The sequence below is a fragment of the Cygnus atratus genome, chromosome 4 (assembly GCF_013377495.2).
Source record: "Cygnus atratus isolate AKBS03 ecotype Queensland, Australia chromosome 4, CAtr_DNAZoo_HiC_assembly, whole genome shotgun sequence".
Lineage (NCBI taxonomy): Eukaryota > Metazoa > Chordata > Aves > Anseriformes > Anatidae > Cygnus > Cygnus atratus.
Genome location: NC_066365.1, coordinates 49,073,327 through 49,101,305, shown reverse-complemented (window position 1 = coordinate 49,101,305; position 27,979 = coordinate 49,073,327). Strand labels below are relative to the sequence as shown.

Sequence of the window (27,979 nt, the reverse complement as noted above, 5' to 3'; positions counted from 1 at the left end):
CTGCCTGTGTTGGGCAGATGCTCAGCATGTCACAAGGGTCCCAAAGGCCACAATGCTGCCCCTGTCATCAGGTCGGCACTGCACCCACACACCCCAGCCAGGGCTGAATGCCCTTGGCCACCAGCATCTCCGGAGGAAAGCACCCCACAGCCCAACACTGTGCCTCTTTGCTGTGAGGCGCTCCTGTGTCCTCTTCACGAAAAAATAAACGTCTTTTCCTAGTCTCGTGGACGTGGTCTCTGTACACATCAAACCCGAATACCGCCAGCCCAGGCAAGGAAGGCACATTACAGGGGACCTGGAGCCACTGGCTTCGCCCTAGAGCGGTGGGGATGGCAGCGACGCGGCGCCGTCATACGGCAGACCTTGCGCGCGGGAGAGGGCAGGACAAGCCTCCTGGGTGCACAAGAGTTCAGTCTCCTCGCTGGAGTAGATGGTGGTGTCCATGTCGTCCGAGTGGTACCCGGACTGGTACCCGCTCGTCTGGTTGGAGGCTTCGGACATGACGGACTCGTTGCTCTTGCTGGGCACCAGCGTGCTGCAAAGAAAGCGAAGAGGAGCAGCTCAGAGAGAGCCAGAGAGACTCGTCTTCTGGTGGCAGCTGCTTTCCATCACAGCACCACCAAAAGCAAAACGGTGCATTTGACAAAACTAGCTTTAAGCCCTTTTAAACATGTGTTTCATTATAAGGACAGGCTTTTTTATACGCCCTAACTTCACTAATGAAAAAGATATTTAATTTTATAACAGTGCAGGGAGATAGATTGTGACTGCAAATGAAACAGAGAGAAAATTTTGAGATTCTTTGTACAATTAATCCAAGGTGCAATTGTAACTGCTCTATACCTTTGTTTGCACAAAATAATTCCTCTGAGAAGCTCTCAGACAGTATACGTGAGGTTTCAGCTAGATGAATGCCACTGTGTTTCCTGTGAACCGCACAATTAAAGCCCTGTACAATGCTCTGAAAATACACCCAGGTACATCCTGAAAACTCAACAGTCAGCTTTAGAAAAAAAAAAGAGCTCTTTGTCATTCCAGTTGTGTGCACTGGCTCGGTTCTTTCAATGGGTGGTTGATGCTTTTGCAGCTGATAAATACAAGTCCCTTCTGCAGTGCTGCCTGATGCTTGCAGCAGCTGTGTTACCTTCCCTCTCTTGGTACCAAATGCAGATGACCAAACATACAATGCACAACTTTTCTTTGTGTTTTTAAACATATAGTAACAAAAGGTTTTATGTTTCAAGAAAATTTACAAAGCTATCAGTGTTCTGAATTACTGCAAGAAAAAGGTCATATTCAATCCTATTTGCAGCCTGAGCCTTACCTAAAGGGTATTTTCACTTCTTTGTCTCTCTCTTCCAGTGTCTTCAGCTCTTCAGATGCAAGAACCATCCCACTATCTGTTTGGTTTTCCTGTAAAGGTGTTAAAAATGCATTAAATGAAAAGGGTTAAAAAAGGAAAAAAAATACACTTATCAATAAAAGAGGAAGACAAAAAAAGCAGACAAACAGCAGAGAAACTCACCTCCTGAACAACTTTTACAGTGGTTACCAATGGGACATCTTCGAACGTTTTCACACTCACAGGTCGGCTTTTTCTTTTGCTACCTTGTCGGTACTGACTGAAAAGAAAACAAAAACAAAAACAAAAACTGTGTCCACTATCCACAACTTGGCTGCAAACAGCACTATGATATCAGAATCCTTTTATCACTCTACAGAGAAAATAATCCTTTTGTCAAAACATATTATGCAAACCTCAAAATATCCATTTATTGAAAAGGATGAGCCGCCTAGAAAGTGGCAAGTTTCTGACCTTCTGCTCCTGACAACCTTGATCTCTGAGCAAATTCTAAAAAACAGCTTTGAGAAAACAGCTCCTTTCCTCAATTATGCTGGAGGCCTTCACTTCCTGCAAGCTTTGCTCAGAAGTATAATAAACAGAGGAGCCCGGAGCAAGGGCATGTATCTCTTTCTTCGGGCTGAACTTCAGAGACCCCTGGCTGGACCTAGGACAACAACAGCAGACTCTGCAGACTGCCGCCCTTAAGCCATGGGGATCACAACAGGCAGCACTACATCCCACATGAAGGCTCTTCTCCAAAAGAAGCCCTCTGGTCAGGATGACATCCATGAAAAAAACAACTCCAAAAAAAACAACAACTGGAATTTCATGAAGGTACTAATACAGCAAACACAACAGCTACCCCCCAGCTTTCTCTCTTGGTGCATATGGAATGAAATGGATGTTGTCTCAGTTAAACAGGGCTAATTTATGTTCCTGACAGCTAATGAAGAAAAAGCCATTCTGGGCATTGTGGAGTTGGAAGAGAAGCCCTCATACACCTGGGCAAAGCTGGAGGCAATTGAGGGCATCATTCATCCCCTTTCTCAGCTTTGAGCCTGGTTGTGCCAAGTCCTGCCAACCTCCTGCTGGTTTTATTTTGTCTCATAAATCTAAATAATTTTTAATATTCTCTGTGTTTTCCCTGTGTTTGCTTCACCTCCTCCAGCTTTGATTTAAAGACTAGTCATCAGCCTCTCATAGCTACTACTTTTGTGGAGAGCAAGATACAGACTTTTGTGTCTTAAAAATTTATATTTTGGAGTGCCCCACTACTAAAACATGAGGCTGAGAGTTCATCTATAGGACTGAAGCGTTCAACCGAAGTGTGAAATGCCCTGTGCCTACCTAGTTTTTTCTAGAACCACATAGGGGATTCACCTCTTCTACGATACCCCACAGCATCTATCACTATAGGTCCACCACGGATACCCCAGCAGCACAACAGAAGCAAGCAGTGGACAGAACCCAGCGACAATTTACCTCACATTCCCTTTGGCTATCAATTCATGACCTATGTACCAACATTTCACATTAGGAGGGGAAATGCCAGCAAGGCTACTTATCGACAGATCCATTACCATTAGTTTTTTTAGGGAGCTGCAATATAAGAGTGTGAGCACACCTGAATTGGATCAGTACAACTTTGTATTTGTTCTGTTTCTTAAAAACTAGCAATACTCTTGCAGTTTTTTTGAATGAGAACACCAAATCTTGAAAGGATAATGAAAAAAAAAATCTAAAGGTCATCACTAGCATTTGGGAAGGTAAGAAAGCTGTTTTTGCCTACAGAAACTTTATTCTTATCCCTATGGAGGAGGTTAAATATGGACCAGAGCAGCTGAAGTCTCTTCCTTTCATTTTCCCTGCCCCCAGCATGAACAAAAACTGCCCAGAGGCCCCAATAGGATTTCCACCATATAAAATACCTAATTCCTGCTGTGTTGTCATAATGGAATTTAGGATCACAGACTTCCTCTTCCTCCCTACAGGAAGCAGGTGAAGTTGGGAGAGAGAGACCCGAATCCTCTTCCATATTCAGCGATACTGACAAAGGAAGGACAACGTAGTCTTTACCATCCTGTAGAATGCAGTGAAAAAAAATACAAAAATGAAATAGGCTATAGAGGTATACAGTTACACATACATACGTGGAGAATGTATCAGTCCAGCAGAGATACCTGGTCTGTTTTCTTAAATTACAAGCATTATATCAGCTTTGCAGGAGCAGTTACATTAAAAAAAGGAAACTTAAATAACCCCTGGCAAGTAGTTTAAGATTAAAAAATGGGAATGTTATATGACATACATTTATATGCCATAATAAAATGTGTAAGCAGCGTCTTTTCTTGATGTCTTTGAAATAAAAAAAATGTCATTTTTAGTAATTTTTGAATCCCAATAATGCAAAGTACATGAATCTGAGGAAGAAAAATAGACCTAAACTGAAGATGAGATTGAATTGGATTACAGGATATGAATCATAAAGACTAAGTTACATGTAAGAGGTAAATGAAAAAAAGGATGAAATGGAGATAGCAAAAAAGTAACTTTTATATAAATACTTCAGAATCTCACTTGATGTGAATAACAAGGATGATATTTTTAAAACTTTTCTCCACTTATTTAAATTTCTGCTCTTAGGCATGAAAATTGGATAATGCATCCTTCAGTACTGTGTATCTATTTGTAGTGCCATAAGAAATCCTTTAGTAGATTCCAACTCTTCTCTATTTTTTTTTCATCTTTCTCTTTTGGGTTATGATATGACACACACATAATTAGCTATTAGTTACCAGACGGTAAATAATTTTTGTCTTTTGTAGTCACAGTACACTATAGTTCATGACAGGAGTCTAAATCATTCGTAATACAACTATACCAGGCTATGGGCAGATATACATAAAAAAAAAAAAAGACTCTGTACATAAGGAACATAAGTCTGTGGACTCTCTCTCCTTGGATATCTTCAGAAGCTGCCTGGACATAGTCCTGTGCAGCCAGCTCTGGGTGGCCCTGCTTGAGCAGGGTCATTCTTCTCTGCCAGTTGTCCCAACTACTTGTTGGGAGCAGTGGAAGAAGGAAAGGCTCTCCCATGGCTCCAGCAGTCAGTACTTATCCATGGTATTTCACGGTGGCTGGTGAGACAGATGAGGTTCAGTTAGTAGTTTTAGTAATCAGAGAATACATTTCATGTACCTGATGGACATTGGCTTGCAGTAAATTCCCCAGGTGCTCCACAAGCTCTGAAAAAGTTGGTCTCTGCTTAGGATCTCCATGCCAGCAATCCAGCATTGTCTGGTACCTGGAAGGACAAGCCCATTAAAATACCAGCGTAAAGAACACAGAACCTATTGCTTGCTTAAACACCTGTTGTTGTTGTGGGGTAACTCTGTCAGCTGAAAGAATGTTTTCTTACATTTCTGGTGTTGTGTAGTCTGGTGCTCTCATTCTTGTTCCTTCTTTCAGTCTTCTGCAAAATTCCTCATCAATTTTCACTCCGGGGTATGGCGACGCGCCTAAAATGAGAGCAATGTTAATTTGAATGCATTAGACTCTTTAAATTCTGGAATTAATTTTCAAACATATAATCCACTACGGCCTGAGTTAATAAGGTAGTTCAGCATATTTGGATGTGCAAACAATTTATATTTATGATGGCAACAGCAACTGATTGACTAAATGAGGCACATAATCACACACTGAAATTGTATGAAGATACATTTAAGTCCATGTTCCCATATTTGCATTTTTAAGGAAATTTGAGGGTTTCATATTGATGGAGAAAATAAACAGGAAATCTATGAGAAGTAAAAAAAATGCTGAAGAGAATCCAAGAACACTCTGACTGTTTTCTTCAAGAGGCTCTGTTGTTTAAATTTTAAGAAGGTCAATAAAATTAAAGTGACTCACCTAATGAAAATATTTCCCACAGCAGAACTCCGAAGGACCACACATCACTCTGAATGGTATATACTCTATCAAAAATAGTTTCTGGTGCCATCCATTTTAGGGGTAGTCTGGCCTGAAAGCATTTTCATTAAAAAAATAAATAAATATCATGGCTCAGTAAAACACTGAGTTTCCAAAAAGCCATTTAAGGTGAAAAACATTATCTCTCTCAAATAGAGAATCTGAAACTTACATCTCCTTTCCTCACATAATCTGGGTCTTTGTAGATATCTCGAGCCAAACCAAAATCACAGATTTTGACCACGTTATTGTCTGACAAGAGGATATTACGAGCAGCCAGGTCCCTGTGGATGCACTGCAAAGAGAAGTAAACAACTTTATATGCTGCCTGTTGTCACTGCTCCGACCGCAGGGCTGATCTCTTTCACATATGTGCTCTCCTACCCTCAAAGGCCAGATAATTCTTTAAACCCTTCAAGAAAATGAAACCTCAGCATCCACAGTTACTGATTTTAAGTGCTTTTTTGATGGTCACAACTGATTTGGCTCAGGAATACTTGTGTTCCCAAATACAAACATGCATCTGTTTATCCACTATGCAGAAAGGGCCTTTGAAGTTAGCTAGTTATTTATCCTAAGAAGCTGACACAAAACAGGTTCAGATCTGATTACCTTTAGATTTACTAAGGTTCACTAAAATCTGTATACTCCACTCTTGGTTTGAAAAACATACCAGACTAAAACGTCAGTTTGATTCCAATACAAACTAATCCAGACTAGAGAGAGAAAAGTCCATGACTTTACCTATGCAGAATGACAGTTTAGCCAACAACCAAAGACTTCAAAACTCAAGCTTCAACAGCTCGAAGTAAAAAATCTAGGCTCTGAAAGTAGCTGCAGATTTGCTTCTAGTATGGACTAGAAATACAGATCGAGGAAATACCTACTTTTACGTATACACACCAACCAGGATGCATAAAAATGGACACATTTTTAGAAAAAGTTCTGATACCTGCCTTGCAGACCTAGCCTGCACTCCAGAGCAGTGTTATATTCTCCACTTCTATTTCCTTTTCCCATTTCTAAGTAATCTTGTTTCTATACCACTGCGGGGAATTCCTCATTCTCGCTGGCATTTACATCCTTTTAAACATGTACTATACATCCTTCTAAACATGTACTATATATATTTAGGATCAAACAATGGAGATGCACTTACAGAAGGTTAAAATGCAGGTGAGGTGCTATTAACAACCAGGATATTAATTGTTTGCTAAGACACTCTTTGAAGAGACAACATCCACAAAGTTTGGTAGATGATCATTGTCTCTCCTCACACAAGTTACAGGCAACTTCCTCAGAGCAAGCTCTTCTCTCTAGTGTAGCTCCGTTTACCAGGGATTTGTCCTTAATTCGTCATCCTCATACATCAGCTCCCCTCCTCCAACTACTTAATCATTATTCTATGAAGCAGTGACCCATAAACCTTATACAGATCACTAACATTTGTGTCAATAAACGCACGGGCTGTTTCGCTCTGTAATATTTATGATTCGGATATGTCTCAGGGCAAAAAAGAAAATGTTGCGGATGACTGCTAGTCCAAAGATGAACACGCTGTTTCCTTCCACAGACCTACAGCACTATTTCCTACAGTCAAATAAATAACATGCCACTCTTCCTGAGAAGTTCCTTACTTTGCGTGAAGCCAAGAACTCCATTCCTCTTGCCACCTGGAAGCTATAACAGATGAGGTCCTCCATGGTCAAAGGGTTCTTGCAAAGGTCTTCAGGACCAGCTGCAAAGAATCAGGCAACAGTCAGGCATGCCCTTTGTCACTGATTTTACCCATAACTGCTTCTTAGGTAAATGTCCATCTTAACCTCATGTCACAGTGAGCTGGAAGAGCAAAACAAGCCCTTTTTTTTGGCTGTATAATTGCACTAGCAATCCATTTTGCACCAGACTAGACCTGTGCAAAATACACTTTGAGATGATGGGTTTTACTCCAGGCTTCCTCACTGACTTGCAGAGTTCCCACCGGTGGAAAGATTTGTGAAACAATCCCAAAAGAAAAACAGCCAAAATCACAGCTCATGAGTTCCTAGGACAGGAAAGGCCTGCTGTGGTTTCAGCAGATGACTTTGGAAGCAGATTAGGAGGAGGTCACACGTAGTCCTTACGGGGGAAAAATATGCCATGGGGAGAAAATCTTGAGTTTGGCAAAAAGCCCGGCTAATTTTGGGTAGAAGAAGCCTAAGTTCATCTTCTAGTGACCTTGAGGAATAATGTACTCAAGTATCCAACAGATACCTCAGCATTTAGTTCCTACTGAATTATGTGTCTCAAGTTCTGTGCACAGCTCTTGATTTTAAGAAATCTGCCACAAACTACAACTCTTCTTGCGCAAACCCTCATCTCAAGGCCTCCTTTAGGCCTACACACTTCAACAACATCCCAGGCTCAGAGGGTCAGCGGTTACACTGAAGAGGTCTGAAAAGGACCAAAATGGTGTAGAAATACCTCATAAAGCACATGCCTGATGTTACCTATTAGGTTCATTAATATACTGATAATTTTCTTTGCATTGCGTGATTTTCAGTATTAGTTGAGACAAAGGCAGCTGAGCTATGGCCTCCCTCTTGACCAGTCTGATCCCACCACTTGCTGAAATAAGTGCTCTCTGAAACACTTCGGCAACAGTGAGCACTTTGCACTGTGGCTGCCAAAGGAGGACATGGCAAATACATCAGTGAAACCACTGCAAAGGATATGTATATCCAGGGGAGGCTTTGAATAAGAGGATAATTCAGGTTTCCTGTTCCTGATGGACCACCTGCACAGAAGGAAGGCAATCCAGCTTCTCTGTGAATAAGCAGTGAAGCAGCTGGTGTTTCACGATATTAAACTTCTGGGTAAACACTGAGGAAATTAGTTTAGCATTCTGGCACACCCTCTCTATGCTACCTTTGGAAATTGTGCTCCTTGATTTTTCTTGAAGACCTTGGGATGTTAAATAGATGGTTCTCCAAAAGGCAGTGCACTAAAAATGAACCCTTCTAGCCCGGATGTTATTTGGGATTGGGTGAGGAGTTTGGGATGCTGAACTACAGTGATCCACAGCTCAGCAACTTTGGTCATCCAGGAAATACTCTGCACACAGTTTGAGGAAGATTTGGAAATCACTCTGTCCCCCATGCCCCCATCAGCCTCCACCAATGACTGCTGCTCCAAAACCAAGAGAAGAAATATCCTACCATCCTCCTCTTCCACGTCACTGAGGGACCGCTCCTCCACAAACCCAGAACTTGCTGAGCTCTGGCTGCTCGTGATGCTGTCTAAGCGTTGCTTTAGGTCCGTGGAGATGTCCCCAACGTAGTTCTCCTTCCCCTGCCGAAACCTGGCACTTTTAGTCTAGCAAAGGGAGGGGAGGTGGGAGAAATCAGAAACAGAAAGCGTGTCAGAAGCTTCTCCAGGAGGGGCAATGATGTTCCCCATGGTCCGCATCATAGGCATCACCTCCCAGCACCATGACAGCCTGCTCCCGCAGCCTCCCAGCCACCCTCTACCGCCATCTATTCATGCTTCAGAAGAAATCAACACTGACAAGTGTCAGGCTTTTGGCTTTCTCAGCCTCACACCAAGTCCCTGGTCCCTACCACCTGCAAAGCACGCATGGATGCTACCGAATCCCCTCTCATGCAGTCAAGCCTCTCCGTACTGCTATTGCTGTCCTGGATGACCAAAGGCTGTTCCACTAAGCCTCTACACCTTGGCCAAAACCCTAGAAGTGCTCAAAATCTGATTTATTTCCTTCTTCCCCAGAGCCACCAAATGCCCCTGGAGAGGATCCCAGCCCTTCAGACTTCCTCTACCACATTTCCATTTAATCCTTCTTCAGTTTAGTTACTTTGCTCCTGTGGCAGCACTGTTTTTTTCCATTGCTGATGCTCATCTCCAACGCTTGTATAAGCAAGGGTCAGCACCCTCATGAAACCCTGCCTCTTTCCTCAAGGCCCCTCAGATAGCTGTTTATCCTTTTTACCTCACAAAAGGATGCAGCGAGTTGCCTTTGCCAATATAAAATAGTAAACAATGACTCCAAGGATGAAGAAAAATAACCCCCCGGAGAACTGACAAACAGCTTAAAGAAGCTCTGATCTAAATACGGCAGCTGCAGGGAGGCTGAAGGACAGGTCTACCAGCACTGCAGAGCACAGCTTAGAGGCTTTCTCTTGGCTGTGGGTAAAAAGGGGTAGGGCCCCAAGCATGCCGCTCAGTACTGGGTACCCATAGCCATGCCCTTCAGTCAGCTTCTGATCCTCAGATGGATCCTGCAGCCCTATCCAGAAATCAGACCCTCTCGCAGAGGCGTCCAGAAATGGGCTTGGAAATGTCAACCTCCATCCTCCCCCTCCTTTCAAACCAGCATGCAAACAATGTTGTGACAAGAGCTCTCCTTCATAAAGGACTTGGGAGGTGAAAACTTAATGAAAACTCGTGGAACACATCAATTATACAAAATAATTAACAGCACAAAATATGGGTAGCCTGGTTCAGCAACGAGCCAAGGGCGAAGTGGAAAGGATAATCATGTGATAAAAGATATCTATGGGTATCTGTTGGACATAAACACAAAGCAGGGAGTGCAGTTATTTAAGGTGGTCTGGAGCTTAACTAAGAAAGGAAAAAATTCAGGCAGATAATCAGAAAAAACTTCCTGACAGATATGGCCAAGTGTAGAACAACCTGCCAAGGGAAATAGTGGAAGCCCAGTTCCTTTGCACATTTTAAGCTAACAATAACAAAATAACTACATTTCAGGGGCCAGGGGAAAGACTAGATGACCTCTGATGTCTTTGTCATCTCTCATTCCCATGAGAAGCACTGGACAGCCAGCGTCCCCAAGAACTGCCACTACACAAGAAACAGAAAAAGTGTGTGTGGAAAAATACACCATATCAACCGTTATACTGTTAATCTTGACTCCTGTACCTTGTATGGGACAAATTCACTCCTCTTGCTCCGTAGGTAGGCTGACAGATTTCCAAATTTGCAATATTCCACAATCACCATGAGTGGGCCTGCATAACACACGAAGCACTTACTTAGAAAGATCATTTATACCCCACCTTATCTTGTGGCATGATCTGTGGTTAGAAAAACATACATTCCAAAAATCATCCTACTACTTCTTCAGAGATTTAAGATATACTGGTAATAAAAAATATTGATTCCTCTTCTGTTGGAAAAAATAGGAAAAGAAAGCACATGCTTTTCAAAATCATAGACCTAATGTCATATGTGAAAATGTTATTTGTGTGTTTCTAACTAAAGTGCCAATAATTGCCTATGCTAAGTGACTTTGTAAGGATGTAACATGCAACTTAATGAACTTTAGTACAATTAACCACTCATCTGCAATACAGTACACACACAATCATCCATGCATTTCTGTCTAGGCAGCTTAAGTCCTAACAACTCAAATCAGGAATCTCAGGTTCAAACATCGATGCCTTAACGTACAATCAAAATGTGGTATTTCATGCTCAAATTGCTTCATATAGGCATATATTACAATGATAAATTTCCACCCTAGGTTCCAGATATTGGCCATGTCTATTTTATTATGGAATAAACAAAGAAAGAAATATTTATGGATTATGTTTCATTCAACTACTGCACTTCTGTCATGGAACTTTACTAATTAAATTCTGATCCCACAGTAAGCCAACAAGTCAGTTTCCCTGAAAAATTATTACTCAGTTACTTTACACTGAATTTCTTCCAAATTAGCGTTCAGTGCTGGATTTGTTAAATGAAACATCTGTCCCGGATTATAAAGTCAAAAAGGTTCATCCACCCAGAGCTGGACTCCAAATTGCAATCTCCCCTCCTACACACACACAGAGGCACCCACAACCCATGCAAAGTCAAAGAGGGAAGTTGCGCTGTAGCTGGTGACAAGAATAAGACCAACTTGTGACATCCCCTACTAGACTCAAACCCAAAGACCGTTACATGTGGGGTGTCTACTAGAGAAGTGAATTTGAGGTACTGATAAGCAAAGTGACAGAACAAGGGTGTTCAAGGGTTTACAATGGTGAATAAAGGGTGGAGCTGGATGTAGTACAGAGGGCTTCTGAGCTCTTATCCTATCTCTGGACCTGCTCACTGTTATCAGTTACCAACACTCAGTTTCGAAACTCAACTTTCTAGGCATCAGAAATGGCAGAAATGGGGTTTTCATTAGTACCTTCCCACCTGCTGAAAAGTTACTCACCTCCTGGCTTTGTGCAGGCTCCAAGTAAATTGACAACATTGAGATGATGGCCAATATGAATGAGGATCTTCAGCTCTGACATCAGCGCTCTGTGCTCACTGTGGGTTGCACCCTCTGCAGAGATAAAACAACACAGGTCAGGAGCATCACAGATAGAAAGGTTTTCCCCTCCCCTATCTTCTCTTCCATTATTTTTCTAGCTCATCTAGTGAGAAGTCTTTTTGATTGGTAGCCTGCATCAGCTATGCTGCAGGACACCAATGAAAGCCAGGCACGTGTATTACAAGGGTGGTTTTGCTCTGTTTTTAAACAAAGTTTGCCACGAGCAGCACATCAGAACAGGAACACAAGCAATCTTTTTTCCTACAGGCCTTTTGATCAGCTTGTACTCTGCCATTTGACCCTCCAAGCCAGCCCACTCTGACAACAAGAAGCATTGTCCCATAGCCTCTGCTGGGGTCCACAATAGGGTCCAATGGGTTCACAGACTTGGGAGATAGGGTCAGGGTCAAATGTGACTGACCCTGTAGCTTCACCAAAATCCTTGGAGATGTGGCTGGTGTCTCCATCCCCCAGGGACAGAAGGGTAGGAGGAAAGAACTGAAGCAGTGGGGAGTGAGGTGTGGAAGAGGGAGCTCTCCACAGGCTGCCAGAGCACCGGCAAGCTGGAGGGACAAGATTTTTTAATTTTTATTGTCATAACTGCACACCCATCCCATTGCTATGAGTCTGCAATGAGTCTTGGCAGTATACAACAACCAGTGTTATGAACAGTTCCTGTGCTGTGCGACTGCTCACACTGTACTGTCAGAAATCCCCCAGCTTTTGCCACCCAGCTTTGCACCAATGGGATACAGCCCCTGGCCACAGGGAGCCCTATTTTGCTGTCCCACCTAAGTCTTCTTTGTAGGTTTCTGAGAACTACAGCTTTGAACTCTCCTTGGCAAATATGAGGCAGTATAATGTGATTTAAAGTGAGGAGAAAGCTGCTCAAAACTACTACTTACTTTGGAGCATGTCTAAGACCCATTGTTTCAGCCCTACAGAGAGTCACCTTACCAGGTTGCATCCAGCAAATATGGACATGTGCAAACTGCTTACAAGTGCAAGTTTATCTTCTGAACATGGGTAAATCTATAAAGCAACGGCTACAAAACCACAATGGCATTACTGCAATTATTGATAAGGTAAAGGTACGTACCTTTACACCAACTGTTAAGCTAAATTCTTATGCGTTGTTGGTACAAACGTTTTGATTGTCTTTTGTTCATTTTTCTATCTACTGGTTGTGGGATTGGCAATATCCATATACTGAGCATTCAAGGTGAAGTTTTAACCATCTTTTTTTACCTTTAAGCATTTTGACCGCCACAGTTCTGCAGGTAGCAGTTTTGTCAATCCCAAAGGCATCAGCTTCTATGACCTGGCCAAAAGCTCCACGCCCGAGAGGTTTACCTTGAAGTGAGAAGATGAACAGACTCTGATTTATTTGCCTGGCACAGTGATCAAAAGATGCAGAATAAACAGCAACTGTAAACTGAATTTATATATCAGAAATTAACAGAGAGTTAATCATGGGGAAAGGCTGCATTATATCCTACATGACCCCAAAACCCATCTAAGAGGTCCTGCATCAGAGCAGCCCAAGCACCAAGAAACACCTCCTGGTGCAGAGCAGGCTTTAGAATCACTAAATGGCTCATTCAGGGAAGACGCACCTAGCTTCAGCCGGTCTCTGGGAAACTCCCACTTGCTGGCATCATACGGGAGCCGTTCGCAGTGCTCGTCTATGGGTACTTCATCAGGATCCATGATGATTGACAAGTAGCCAGTCTTCATGTCCCCTCCATTGGCCTGGAAAATGGCATTAGTTGTAGTTGCACAGTTTTCTTGCTGGAGATGTGCAAAATGCCAGTTTCTCACTTTGTAGCGTTCTACTGTTTCCCAGAAATCCCTGGCTACCATTCCCCTATGCGATGTCATTGTGAGTGTGATCATCGTTAATTACTTGCACTTTTTTTTTTTAATAAACAAAAACAGTTGAAACATTTTTTTTTCTCTTGTGGAGGCCTGTTCAATTAAAAACAAATTTCTGTGCCCACAGTTCCAGGCAAGAATGTTATGGCATGCAGAGAAAAAATGTGGCTGTTGATTTAAGAACAATGGAAAGAAACAACACAAAAGGACTCAAGTCAGCTTTCATTTGTCATGCAAGACCAGTGCTGATAGGACAGTACGAGAATTTTTTCATTACCCGCTTAACGGTCCGGAGGATGATTACAAGAAGCAACCAGAAGAACATGGCAATCACTGCAGTGCCAACAAGTATAATGAGCTCCAGATTTGTTTTCTCTTCAGCGCCTGGGAAGAAATAAATTAATATCTGAGTGATAGTTGGAAGCTATTGGTTTTGTTCATTCATTATATCACAGAATGGAGGTCCTTGTTCTGAAGGTTTGTTTTAAAAGTGCAACATGGGGCAAGGAAGCGAAAGCAAAACAAAACAAAAAAAGCTTGTTTTTTATGTTGGAATATGCTTACTTCTTTGTGGTTTTACATGCCACACAATTTCTTAGCACCAGTTTTGTTCCATGGACAGTATCTGGACCTCTGGCAGCCAATAAAAAGTAAAATTTCTCATTTTAAGAATAAATCATTGTTTCAGAATACCAAAAATGAAAGATTCTTTCTCCAGAACTAGAAAAAAATATTTAGGAAATAAAGTGCTGGGAATGAGCCAAAGAACAATCTCTTTCTTGTCTCTTTACATGCTTCAGCTGAGGCATGAAAAAACATAGTTTTACAACAACACGTGAAAATAAGGACTTATAACAACACTAATAATGTGCAGGAGCAGCTCTCTTCCTCGGCTCCCATTCCCCACATCATATTCCTGTATTTTCTCCCCTTGCACCAAACAGATTATCCTGCACACCCCATTGCATGACCCCAATGAGCTGCACTGTACATTTCTTGAAGAGAAACAGTATGTCATACACAGATTTCCAACTTTACAGACTGGTAGATCATTCCTAACCAAATTTACCACCTCAGCTGAAAGCTAGATTAATGTCATCTGCAGATAAGTTCCACCCCACATAAACGCTGTTGCCCAACATCTTAATATCCTAACAGGAGCTATGAGAATATCAGGATACTGATTTAATTACCTTAATGTAATAGAATGAACTATCATCCTGACTTAAAAGACAGAGATCTGTGAAGGATTCAGCGACTAGTTTTTGTAAACACGCTTGTATAAAAGAAAAGGAGCTTTTAGTTCAGGGTTTCTAATTGCAAAGTCCTAGCTCTTGGTGGCAAGTTCATCACAGTTCCAGTTACTCAGACTGCAGACTATCTTCTTGTTAGGGTTTTTCATTTGCTATTGAGGACTGCATTTTGTCGTGCCACAGTCAGATTGGAACAAATGAGAGATGAGTCTCACAAACACGTTTAGAGCTTGGTGGATGAAGCCTGGAGTTCCCTTATCCCAAACCACTACATGTTCCTATCATTGAAATTGAATGGCAGTCACAACAGAGTGCACAAAGTCTTCACTCTGTTCTTCTTATTTTGGTGATCACAGCAACTGCATTCACAACCTGGAAATAAGCTGACACTAACCTTCCACTGCAAAAAATGCCACTGCTTTTGTGCATCCAAGGACATTGCAGGCAAGACAGGTGTATAGACCTCCATCTTCTTTCCTCACTCTACGTATAGTTAATGTTTTGTTTCCATCTTTCAAAACGATACCTAGGGGAAAAAAAATCATTAATCTTAGTTCTGCTATTTTTATGCCAGTTCATATGAAAAATTAAAAATGGAACTTTTTGAGATGAAAATCAAAAGTGAGCCCTATGAAAAGAAGTCCTTAAGTCGTAGAAAATTCATAACACAATATCAGTCCCTCACCTGAATCTTCAACAAGTGTTTCATTATTTTTAAACCACACGATGTTTGGAGGAGGAATGCCATTCGCTGTGCATGACACTTCTATGGTTTCACCAATGTTTGTTGTTTGATTTTCCAGATTTCCCACAAGTGTGGGTGCCATGGGCTCTGTTGGTATGAAAACAAGGTAAAACCACTGATGATTAAAGAAAGCATCTATTTTTGCAGTAATAGCACTTGAAGACGCACTACTCATTTGGCCCAGTAATGAAGTCTCAAATTATTAAAAACAATATCTGCAGCTTGCGTGTTGAGATCATGGTTAATCTTCCACACGACATGAGAAAATCATAATAGCCAAGAAAATTTTAACAGCATTGATGTAATCTGCGTGAGACCATTTAATTTGTAACCTCTCAGGCTGCTGAGGGAAGAGGGAATAGGTGAGAGATTGCTTCCCTCCCACTTCTATTTACAGGCTCATTATGAGAAGTCTGATAGCGGCTGTCCATCAGACATTCATTCAGGACAACCCATGAAGACGCGCAGGTATTTTAATGAATCAGCACTACAGCTGCCTAACAAGCCTAGATATCTAGGCTCTCAAACAAAGTCATCATTATTTGTGTGAAAAGCTAATCGATTACCAGCTTGTATTGCTTGCACTTGAATTACTTCCAACCCACGATTCAATGGCACAATGCAGTAGCACTAATGCTGTAAATATACACATGCATTTACAGCTGGAGGGAAAAAAAAAAGTGTTTTGAAAAGTAAAACTGAGAAGTTATTGAGCTAAATACATGCCGTTATTTGTGCAAAAAGCCAAACTCATCTCCTAGCACAGCACAGCAGCATGGTCAATGCTTCCTCACTGGTGCAGATGGAACAGTAAGTCCCTGCTGTCTGGCCATACCCAGGCCAGCATTCAGCAAACATTATTATTATTATTATTATTATTGTTATTCTTTTCCCTGTCTTAATAAACTGTCTTTATCTCAACTCACAGACTTCACTTTCCTGTTTCTCTCCCCCATCCCGGAGAGGGAGGGGGGAGGGTGAGCAAACGGCTGTGTGGTGTTTGGCTGCCAGCCGGGCTAAACCACAACACTCAACTAACATCCCCTTTGTTTACAAGTCATCAAAATCTATTTAACAAATTGAGCACACCATCAGACAGTACATGCAAGGCAGGAAGATGCCAAAATCTGACATTACTGCAGCTGTTTGCTTACGCAGCCACCCATTTCAGGTCACGGTAAGAGATCGATACCTTGAACAGTGAGGTGCTTCACCAGGCAGTGCTGCGTTTTGGCCTTTTTGTCCTGAGCGATGCACACATAGTCCCCTCCATCCTGGAGGGAGATGTTATGGAGGATGAGCTCTAAGGTGACATTTTCACCATTGGTGTTTGAAACGGTTGCATTCAGCTTCTGAAGGGCATCGAGGTTCTTGCAGACAGGCATGGGCAGCCCACCAAAGGGTGTCTGCGAAGCATGAGCACTGAGTTTGTACCACGATAGCTTCTCGAAGGTGAATTTATCTGCTGTGCACTGTAAAGACATGTTATCCTTCTCTGTCAGTTGACCCCGAGGTTGGAGATTAATTTCAAGACCCCCTGCAAGTTTAAAAACAAAATAAATTCCTATTAGGTTGTATATTTTGTTGCCAACATTAACTTGACAAAGCCACTTTACAAACATAGCCTTATCCTCATCTTGTCTAGTTTTAAATGAGGAAACAAAACACTGGCAAATCAATTAATCACTTATGCAAAGAGTACAATCTCATTCAAAGTAGTACATTTATATGGATCAAAGAAAGGCCTGTATAATGAATATAGTTCTTCCTACAGAAATTTCTGGCAACCAATTCTTAGTATTACCGTATAGTTTCTTTTTTGCCGTGGATTAAAATAATATTTCAAGTGACTACAGGGACTGATTTTCAAGAAGACAGAAGCTCTTTGCCACCAGTTATGAAAATGCTACTCTTAGCTTTCATACTGCATCTACAATCATTTTGTCAAACTACCATAATTTCTCGCTAGCTCTTTTAAATGACTGCAAAAGGTCGACAGCAATCACTCTCAGGATATTAGTGCCCATTTTGCACCAGTTTCATGGGACTGCCACTCCACTGATGCCAGCAGAACCAGTCCCTTGGCTGAAGTTAGTTGGTGACTTTAAAGGCTGCATTAGGAAAACCTTCAGTAAGCCTAAAGGATTAAAGGATTTTGTAGAGGACAGGAATCAGACAATAGTGTCGAAGCACCTCTAAATACTGAAGCAGACAAAATAACGCTAATTTAGCATGACTTCTCAAAAAGGTATACTTACTGGTCACATGAAAGGAGATAACTCTCTCGCTTGACCCAGCTCTGTTTGTAGCCATGCATCTATACAAAGCAGATACGTTCGCTGCTTGAATCACAAGGGTGCTCACAGTCTGCAAAAGAGCAATCAAGTAGTTTCATACCACATCAGTGCTGAAGTACCTATGCGAGCCTGACCAGCACAGCAGGTCAGTAAAGCGCTCTGCAAGTATCTGCACAACCGAAAATCCCTCCACAGCACAAATCCAAAGCACAGTGGGTTCACAGTCCTTTCATGACATTCACGTTTTTTTCTCTTAGGTGTGTAACAATCAGACAAAATAAAACAACAAAAAGCAGGCTCTGGTGTATGTGTCAATAAATACTACACCTACAACTTTTTCTGCTCTTCAGTTTCCCCAGCTTCTCCTTACTAACCTCAACTAACTTCAAGCCCCTAAGACATAAGCACTGAAATGTAATCAAGCTAAGTTCCTCACTGAAGAGTTGCTTTGGGTAGATGTCTAAGGGGCTAAGTGTCCATCTCTGCCTATTAGCTTCTGCAGGAGCTTACAAGACCAAGTGAGAGAGGATCCCCCGGTTTCTTAGGCAAATACTCTCGACTCTCTTGATATACTACTGACATGTGGACTGCTGAACAGGACTAAACATTCCCAACCAACAGAAAAGAAAATGTGCTCACCTTTGTTTTCCCAGCAATAGTAACGACTCGGTGTTTGATCTCAACCTGATTCCCTCCCTTTCTCTCCGAGATCACTTTCCACTTTCTGCATGCATATGGATTGGCTCCCGAGCGAACTTTTCTGAGAGATAAGAAGAGACATATCAGCCCATATTATTGCCTTTTGGAGAATATTAGTCCTTCAAGAGAGCTGTTTAGTGTTCTCTTTATAATACGCAGATATTGATCTGTAAATCAGATGACCACAGCCTTCCTTCTGGGAAGAAAAAGTAAAGTTTTTGAAACATTTCTATTAAATTGCACCCTATAACCTTCTGAGACCTTTGTGCTCTGTAAAATAAGAAACCTCCAAGCTGAAAGGTGAATTTCCTAATTAATCTGCCTGTGTCAGCTCAATCAGGATGCTTGGAGGGAAGCGGCTATTCTGGGAACAAACCTCCATTCAAAAATGGATGATTCAAGTTAATTTAGTTCAAAGGAAGACAGAGAGACATAGAAATCACCGAACTCCCTACAAGAATTTATTGAGGACAGTAGCCATTGTGTAGGAAACAACCAGGCACCAAAGGAAGAAACTAGTGGAAATCGTTTTGAAAACAACAACAGGAAAGAAGAATGCTTTTTTTTTTCTTGCCTGTTTTTTTTTTAAAAGGAAATCTGGGCTTATGGCAGGCCCAGATAAGGGAAGCTGCGTGAATCTCAGTCAGGCACTCTCTCTATCATTCCCCAACATCAATCAGAGCGCTTCCTCTGAGAGACACTTTCACACAGATAAAGAGCACCGTCACACTCAGCACTTGAGCGTAAGGAAAAAAAAAAAAAAAGGAACAACAGAACACAAAGATCTGCAACTAGCATAAACAGCAAATTTCCTGTGTTTGGGATTGAGTTTTAGGCCTGCAGCCCAATGGGGGATCTGACAGAGGGGCACACAGATAGCTGTGCTCGAAACCCAGCACGAGCCAAGGTGCCCTTCAAGAAGGCTTGAAGGCAACAAGCAAGGGCTGCCAGCTCCTCACCGTGGGTGGCCCTTGTCTCTCTGACTCCCTGCCTATGACCACCTCATCAGAGCCTGGCTGCCTATCAAGCACAACAATCTTCTTCATTGGTCACAGGGCTAATTTTGGCTATGCTCTACCTCATGATGTCACTTGGAGCCTACAGTTGCCATCAGCAAAAGCTCAGCCTTGACTCAAACGGGAGCAAAACCAAAGCCTGAGGCTGAACCCTTTAGCGTCCACCGCTCTCCACCCAGCCATATATCATCATGGTGACCTCCCAGCCCTGCCATTGTCACTTACTGGGGGCTAAAAGTGCATTCCTCCTCCAGCTGCCAGTACCACAGGACAGTGGCGGGTGGTGGGACAGCGTAGACAGTGCAGGTGAGCACCTGCATCGAGCCGTACTTGTAGGAGTCAACGGGGGCCATCAGCGCATTCTCGCCGATCTGGGGGGGCACTGGAGGAGAGAACAGGCTGTTACACCCCCTGAGGCTCCCCAACAGCACAGTGTACATGTGCCCTGTGTTGCTTCATCCCTGGAGAAGCTGGGGACATTTGAGTGCAATGCAAAGTACCTCCAACGGACAAGAATATATTGGGAAGAGGTGAACCTGCCCAACACCTTCAGGATCAGGACCTCAAGATGCAATGCTTAATATCTCCAGCAAAATCTCCCTTCATTACCCCCAGGTTTAAAATATAGCTCTTGAGGTCCCGTCACCATCCCCAGCCATTTAATGTATGTTATGCCCCACATTTACCCTCACTGCCCTTTCCAAGACCTACTGTTTTCAAAGCACAGGAGATAGGCTGCTTCCTGGGAAGCCGGGAGGAAGAGGAGGAGGAGGAGGAGGAGGGCTGTGTGGGGCAGGACAGAAGATGCGGGACAGCCGGCACAGGGCAGGAAGGATGGGCGAGGCAGACCAGGGCCAGGATGGAGCAGGGTGGGGGAGGACTCCAGCAGCACGGCCGGCACCGGAGAGCAAGGAGGGCAGGAAAGGAACAGGACGCAGAGGCAAAGAAATAACATACAGAAAACAAAAAAAACACACACACAGACCAAGCACCATCACAACAACAACAGGGGCCTGCAGCTTCTCCAGTAGCACATCCTGGATCAAGGAGCCAAGAGAGGCAGGCCAGCTCTACATCCCCAGGGCTGGGGTATAAGTGCTCTCCTCCAAGCCCCCAGCCCATCCATATCTTCATAGCTCTGACGTGAAATCAAATCCTAAGAATGGCAACACACGGCATCTAGATGCAGAGGAGAGTTGCCCTTGCACGTCACTTACCATTCACAAACAGGGTGAACGTATGCCTCTTCTGCATCTTGTTAGTAGGGTTTGTAAGGACAACAGTATAATTCCCAGCATCCTTCTCAGTTGCTTCAGTGATTACTAATGTGTAGCCAAGCTTAACTGTATGATTTGCATTGATGGCTTTTCCATTTTTGTACCTACAGAAAAAAAAACAAACAACGCTCTGAATACTTTAGTGATATACCTCGACTAAGAATAGCTCAGTTTTTCAAACACATTGTGTCCCAATTCTTACCATTTTGCCTCTGGTGGAGGATATCCTTTAAACTTCACAGGAATTTTGACTGTATCGCCTAACCTCGTCTCAACCACATTCTCCATTTTCTCCAGATGAATAAAAGGACTTTCTGCAAAAAATAAATGCAATGGTCTTTCTATGGGGACAAAAGCATATGTGGTCTCCATTTGGCTTAGCATCTAACTGCAGATGACCAACAGAGGACAGTGACAGGATGCCACTGGTAAAGCACAGTCAGTTCCAACCTGGGCTCTGGAGAGCTGGACCCACCATGAAAACCCAGTCCTTTCCCTCGCACAGAAAAACCAAGCAGTTCCCTGCCAGGGAGCTTGGGAAAGCAGAGACCAGCCTCAGCTCTCAAGGCAGCACACCGTCAGTCAGACCTGGTGCTCTACTGAGCCACGATGACTTTGTGGCCAAAGAAGGAATCCTGAGGACTGCTCAGCTGCAGAGCATCCCCTTTTCATCCTTTCCAATACTTCTATTTTCATATATCATAAAACTGGCTTGACTGACTCATTCCAGGAAAAAAAAAAAAAAAGTATTCAAAACTACAATATCATAGTTATATATTTGAGATGAGGCTGAACATATGTACTCAAACCTCAGCAGTCACAGAACACTTTGAAATGATTTACCCTGCTTGTTTTAAATTTGCATGCAGGCTAAGACAGCAACTAGCCTTTTGGCTAAGATTTAGGATGGTATTGATGTGATATCTGGTACGCTCATTATAGGAAATGATCTAGTTTTGGCTCCTGAAGAGAAATAGAAAGAACCCAGGAAAAAAATGAGTGTATCTTGAACACTGTTCTACATAATAATTTTGAATGTTAGAATACACACACACACACACACATATGTATGTATACATATATCTATCTCTCGATATATGTATATAATTTTCTAGCCTCTGAAATTAGACTACAGGAAAACAGCATCCTTAAAAATATAAAACCCTTTGTCTGACTCAGTGATAAAAAAACGGGCCGTTCTCATGCTGACAATTTTTTTCTAGAAGAAAACCAGTGGAGCCACTGGGGCTGTGCCCAAGACAGGCTTGAGAAAAGGCTGTAGGATGTGGCCTCCTACTTATCTCTGCAGTTAGTTAAAGTTGTTTCCTTTGCATCGTTTCCGTATGACCAGAACTTGATTTAACTCAGCTACTCATAATGTAAAAGCCAAAAGTTTTATTTGCCTAGCTTCATTCATGCTGACCCAGACCCTTGCCCCACAGGGCCACCAGGACCTCACTTATGTTCATCTGGTGTGAGAACAGGCACACTTTACACAACGTCATTTTTGCTAATTCAGCCCTCCTCAAGATCATCAGAGAAGAGGACAGGAGGTTTACTTCAGTTAATTTTACTGCCCATTTTCCCATAGGATTTTACATCTTTCAGTAACTTCTCTTTAAAAAGTTATCATTAGATAAACTTGTAGTATAAAAATAACCCAACTCAAGAACAGACTAGTGGGTGCAAGAGAGGTATTATAGCTGCAGTTTGGTTCATTTCTGTCATTTGATTCATCACTGAAGTGCCTCCTGCATCCCAGTTATCCATCCAAAAGCTGTGACAACCAACAGAACTGAAGTGGAAGGTGCCATACCATGGATAATGAAGTAGCTGCTGTTCTTCATGTTCATACGGCCACTGGATGCTGCACAGGTGTATCGACCTTTGTCACTTAAGTTCACACTGTCAATGGTCAGAGTGCTTACAAACTTCTTTATTTCTCCTGCGGTGGTTTTTAAATCTCTTATGGTTGCACGCTTTTCCTGTAATAGAAAAGAGACAGGTGTTGGGGAGTTTTACTGTCATTCTTCCTGCCATCCTTTGAACACCTGTATATAGCAGCAATTTCTGAGTGTATTACCAGCTGCCTTGTCAGCATTACAAAGAGGGGAGCGACACTGTAACTAAACCAAATTGTGCTGTGATGTTGGCATCTTTCAGTTACTATGGTTTTACCTTGATAGAAGGGTAGTCCCATTTAAAGTCAATGCCCACATTCAGCTCCGTCCTTACGGTACAGTTGAGAACCAGTTTTTCTCCTACTGCCAGCTCCACCTGGTAGTGCGGGTTCATCGTCAGGTCGTAAATCCGGTATCCTGGAGGAAGAAAAAGGCACACACAAAATATTGAGGGGTATAGCACCCAGCACTGACTTTCCCAAGTGAATTCACTGAAACTCCCACTAAAACCACAGCTATGAAGAGGCACCGTGACACCCTAGCACAGCATGATGACTGGCGTGCGAAGGAGCCTGGAAGGAAGGGCCAGCCTCTCCCAAACATTTCCCACATGTGACGCGAGAGCCACGTCAGACAGTGTCACGACAGGACGTACACAGGAGAAATTCAACAAGTACGTGCCACCTCCTAACAACACGGGGACAAACCCAGCTCCCCATCATGGCACTGCAGCTCAGGAGCTGGCATTTCTGGGTTTTGATGAACCACTGACAAAATATACCAGTAAAGCACAAATTCCCTTCAGGGTGAAGACACAGGTCTGAAGGGAGACAAGACAACCTAATTCCTAGTGTGACCTTCAGGTCCCCCGTTCCCTTGGTACGCTCTCACAGCAATTCCTTTCCATCTGCTGCTGATGGATGCCTGCCTCTAGCTCCCTTCAATAATGACTTGGATCCTGAACAAGCAAATAAAGTAGGGAAGGGAGTGATTTTAGAAAAAAAGGCTTGCATTGTTGGGAAAAAAAAAATCCCTGTCAACTTATGTTAAACTAAAAACAGAAGCACTTGTCCCAGTGATGAATTAGAAAGAACACAATATATTGCATTTAACAGAAAAGTAATATACATCACAACATACATCTTGCATTAGCTGCATTGTCAGTATTGAATAACCTACAGTCCAACCAAATGTAATTGGTTCAGCATGCTGTAGCAAGGAAAATAACATTGGTTATAGAGAAAAAAACATTGGCTTACCTACAACCGCAACTATGTATATGACAGACTGGTAGCTTTCATTGTCTATTTTGGCTTCACAGAAGACCATGCCTGCGTAGTTGATTAGATGACTGGGTATAGTGAAGCCTTTTTTATTATCCCACGAAATCAATTTACCATCAGGAACAAATATCTTTTCTGGATATTTCTGTTTGAAATAGTGATAAAATACACAGTCAGATTTCAAAATCAAACAACCCCGAATTTTCAAGCGCAACATTTCCCATAATGGCAGGATCCCTGTTTTGACATCTTAGCTCAGGCAATCCTCCTTTTGTAGGCAACCACTCCACCCTCAGAGCACAGGGCCATGGATGAGTAAGGTTACAGCACTCACCTCCTAACCACAGGCTGCAAAACTCCCAAGGAGGGAAAGCAGTTTTCAAGAAACACGTTTAAACTACAAGCAATGTATTTATGTCACAGTGATTTCAACTAACTCTTAAAATAATGGGCTTTTTCCTTACCGCATGTAGAGAGACATTGAGATTTGATACGGTTCCAAGGCATGGTACGACCACAGTTTTATTCTTAGTGATGTATACAATGCCAAGCTGATCGCTAACTGAAGTCACAAACGGAGATCGGTAATCTAGAAGAATATTCAGTTGGTAAATGGACATTATTTGTCCTGTGGTCATGAAGGAAACTTCCTCCAATTTTTTTCTTTCCCTATTTATTTCATCTCAAATCAGTTTTACTCTTTTTTATTTGGTAAAACACTGGAATGATGAGACTAAAAAGGGAGGACATATTTTGACAGCCCCCCAGATTTACAATACCAGTATTTTCAAAACATTTATCAGCAGCAGTACACACGTTGGAGAATAGCTTCCTGCCACTGCAGTCTTTGTGCCGACACAAATCTGATTTACCCTACTGTGACTTTTCTTGCGTAAGTATTACAGGAAATACCAGTTAAAAGCAGTGACATGCTACACTGGCTCCCCCGATGGCAGCATCCTTTCCAAAGTCAGTCAAAAAATGTAAATTTGCAAGCTTATAAAACAAGCTAACCCATGCATATAATTGCATCCTATTTTTAAAAAATGGTAAGTTGCAAGAAAAATGAGACTGGGTGGACCAGACAACATGAATCAGGTAGATGCCTCAGTGTCTGAATGTGCCTTCTTAAAGAGAAGGTATTGCAGTGTCTGGTGCACACAACAGCATTCCCATCAGCCTGAGTGTGAAAACTCGGCTTTTGAAACCTAGACAGATCTTACTGTTACAGTCAGTGCATGCATGGAAGCTTATGTGTGTTTTTTTTTCTTTAACAGTATCAGGTAGTGCAAGCTGTAAAAGGGATCTGTTTTACTGAAAATACAATCTACATAGTCCCTCTGATATGAAACTCCTGCTGAGGTCAGTGTTAGCTCAGCTTCATGAGGACAGAGCGCAGCAGAGATGCATTTGTTAAGTTCTGGATGGAGGAGAATGCAGACCAAGCACTGTATATGCGGGGTCAATTTCAAATTACAGGTACACAGAATTTCCTGTTGATAACTAGCATGCTGGCATGTAATTGCTCAACGCAAAAATAGGAAAATCAACAGTTTCATAGGACTAGAAATTCGAGGATTAGGAAATGATAATGTCAAAAGTGTTTTGAGATATTCAATACCCCTTTTTTCTTGTGAGGCTAGGGGAACAGCCATGTGAGAACTGCGTAAGCACTTACCTTGAACATAGACGTAAATGGTTGTGGCTGCCTGGTTGTCCCTGTAAAGGCACCTGTAGTCCCCTGTGTCATTGCCAATGACTCTGAGGAGAGTAAGAGTCTTGCAGTAGGGGCCATCGCTGCAGTCCGTCACGGAGATGCGCTTCTCAGCACTGCTCTGGTTGTTTGGCCAGGACCAGTACAGAGCTCTCTGGCCGCTGGAAAAGCAAATGTTAGGGGAGCATGAGCACATCAGGTGCATCGGTACCGATGCCAAGCTGTGAACACCAGCCCTGCTATCTCCTAAGGTCTCTGGAGAAGAACTGCCTTCATCCCATCCCATGGAACATCAGAACATGTAGGATAAATCCATGTCAGCAGACCTATTGTAAATATCTATGAGGAAGCTACCTGAGAACAAAGTTATGATGAATCTAAGTCACACAGCACCCATCTCGCTCCTGTGTCATACTAAGCGTACCCTGAAGCATTTTATATGCCATACTCCAAAAATATGCCAGGGAAAAGCTACATGAGGGGCAACATGGGAGGGGGGCAGATCAGGAGCAATGATGGGGGAGAGACAGAATCACCTCCAATTCTGTACAGAAACTCGCTACACAAATCACCCCTACCAAAATTACACTGGACAGATTTGCCCTTACCTGCAAGTAATATTTAGAGTATCATTCGCTGTTATGGTGAGGACATCTTTTTGGATGCTGAGACTTGGCTGATCCAGAGAAATAAACAAACCTGCAAAAACAGGTATAAAAAAACCTCAGATCAATGCAATCACAAAAGTAAATGCTAACGCAACCAGAACAGCATCATATACAAGTTTTTAGGCAGTATGATTTAAGCAGACACTTTCCCATCACATACTTAACAGAGAAGGGTAAATAATGACTTTTCACATATCCCAGAAAGTTCAGAAACTCTGTCATAACAGGAAGCCCAGGCAGATGGTCAGGAGCTAGCTGCAGAGCACGACAATTCAGCCAGCCAGGGTGGAGTTCCTGTTTTCTTGCGTTGCCAACTTCAAGGTCTAACGAGAGGATGTGGGACATTGAAATAAAGTGAACCTTCATCTGATGATCTCACTCCCTGGGGAAAGGGATTACCAGCTTTTCTTATAATAAATCGAGCACGCTTACACTCTTCGTGGCCACCGATCAATGAATTCCGTGAAGAAACCTTTTTTTTTACACATTTTGCCAGGAACTGAAGCTCCCACGCACCCAGGGGCGCTTTCCTTCACCCCGATCCTGCTGCTCCCCTTACCTCCGAAGCAAAACCCCCTGGCCCGGAGGCGCTGCCCTCCGCCGGGCTGCCCCCCACTGCCGCCCCCAGCCCAAGCATCACCTGCGGGCAGCACGGGGAGGGACCCCCAACCCTCGGCGGGCCACGATGGGTGGCGAGAAGGCGATGCCGAGCCGGCAGCCTCCCCCCTCGCCCCGCACATCCCCGCGCCGCAGCCGCCGGCATCCCCGGCAGGTTGCGGGGCTGAGGACGGCTCCTTCCCGGGACTCCCCTCCTCCGATGGCTTACCGGGAGTCGTGCACAGCAGCACCGCCAGCACCAGCGCCGTCCCCAGCTCCATCCCGGCCGAGCCGAGCCGTGCCGAGGCGAGCCGAGCAGAGCCGTGCCGAGCCGAGCTGCACCGAGCTGCACCGCACCGGGATGCGGGACCCCGCCGCGCCGCACCGCCCCTCTTGCCCCCGGGGGCGGGCTCAGCCCGCACGCCCCGCCCACTCTCGATAAACCACGCCCAGCCAAAGTTAAGCCCCGCCTATCCACCAGCAAAGCCCCGACCCCCTCCGTGCCCCCAGCAGAGGTTGGGGTCCCTCCAAACATAGTCCACCTGTGCACAAGCTGGGGGATGAATGTGGGTTCCTTGGAAATGAACCCCTGCTGCTTGCAGAAACCAAGTTTCTCTTGTTTTTTTTCCCAGAGATCCCATGAAATCCATGAAAAGCCAAAGGAGGCTCAGGAGGTTCAAGAAGTAGCAAGTCAGCATCATGCAAGTAAAATATATTGGGCAACGTGCAAGCGAAATATATTCCCGCTATTGCTATGAGCTCTTACACCAGAAAATGGGTAGCCCTCCATCACGTTGTAGGTCAGGTCAGTGATATTTCGAAATGAGTTGGGGCACTCTGAGCTGACCCTTGCTGAGACTGGGCTGCTCATCAGGTTTATGTATACGTGTGTTGTGAGAATTCATAGTACCCAAAGGGACACAAAGAGGTGATGAAAAATTGACTTTCCAGCAGGACTGCACAGCCCAGAGAGGGAACAACCCCTCAAACACACAACCCCCAGCAGGTC

General features: G+C 43.3%; 1 protein-coding gene across 1 annotated transcript; it reads right to left on the bottom strand.

Moving 5' to 3' along the window:
• Positions 1-318: 318 nt before the first annotated feature.
• On the bottom strand, positions 319-27,251 carry KDR (kinase insert domain receptor). Its single transcript, XM_050710403.1, has 30 exons — positions 26,933-27,251; positions 26,314-26,428; positions 25,670-25,866; positions 24,456-24,580; positions 23,968-24,136; positions 22,986-23,125; positions 22,624-22,792; positions 21,010-21,121; positions 20,748-20,911; positions 19,756-19,912; positions 18,455-18,575; positions 17,777-17,885; positions 16,711-17,055; positions 15,459-15,605; positions 15,168-15,299; positions 13,798-13,904; positions 13,262-13,397; positions 12,894-12,998; positions 11,544-11,657; positions 10,256-10,344; positions 8,518-8,674; positions 6,958-7,058; positions 5,493-5,615; positions 5,261-5,372; positions 4,767-4,866; positions 4,547-4,652; positions 3,277-3,428; positions 1,529-1,625; positions 1,328-1,416; positions 319-538 (listed from the first exon to the last, which is right to left on the bottom strand). The coding sequence occupies exons 1-30, from the start codon at positions 27,249-27,251 to the stop codon at positions 319-321; spliced, it is 4,329 nt and encodes a 1,442-aa protein (XP_050566360.1).
• Positions 27,252-27,979: the final 728 nt, after the last annotated feature.

Excerpts from the sequence above, each read along its gene's own strand:
- KDR (XM_050710403.1), bottom strand. The coding sequence starts at position 27,251 with ATGGAGCTGGGGACGGCGCTGGTGCTGGCGGTGCTGCTGTGCACGACT. Across the intron at positions 19,913-20,747 it reads GTTCACCCTGTTTGTGAATG|TGCCCCCCCAGATCGGCGAG; the intron begins GTAAGTGACGTG and ends TCTCTCCTCCAG. Across the intron at positions 13,905-15,167 it reads GGCATTTTTTGCAGTGGAAG|GCGCTGAAGAGAAAACAAAT; the intron begins GTTAGTGTCAGC and ends ATTTCTTCCCAG.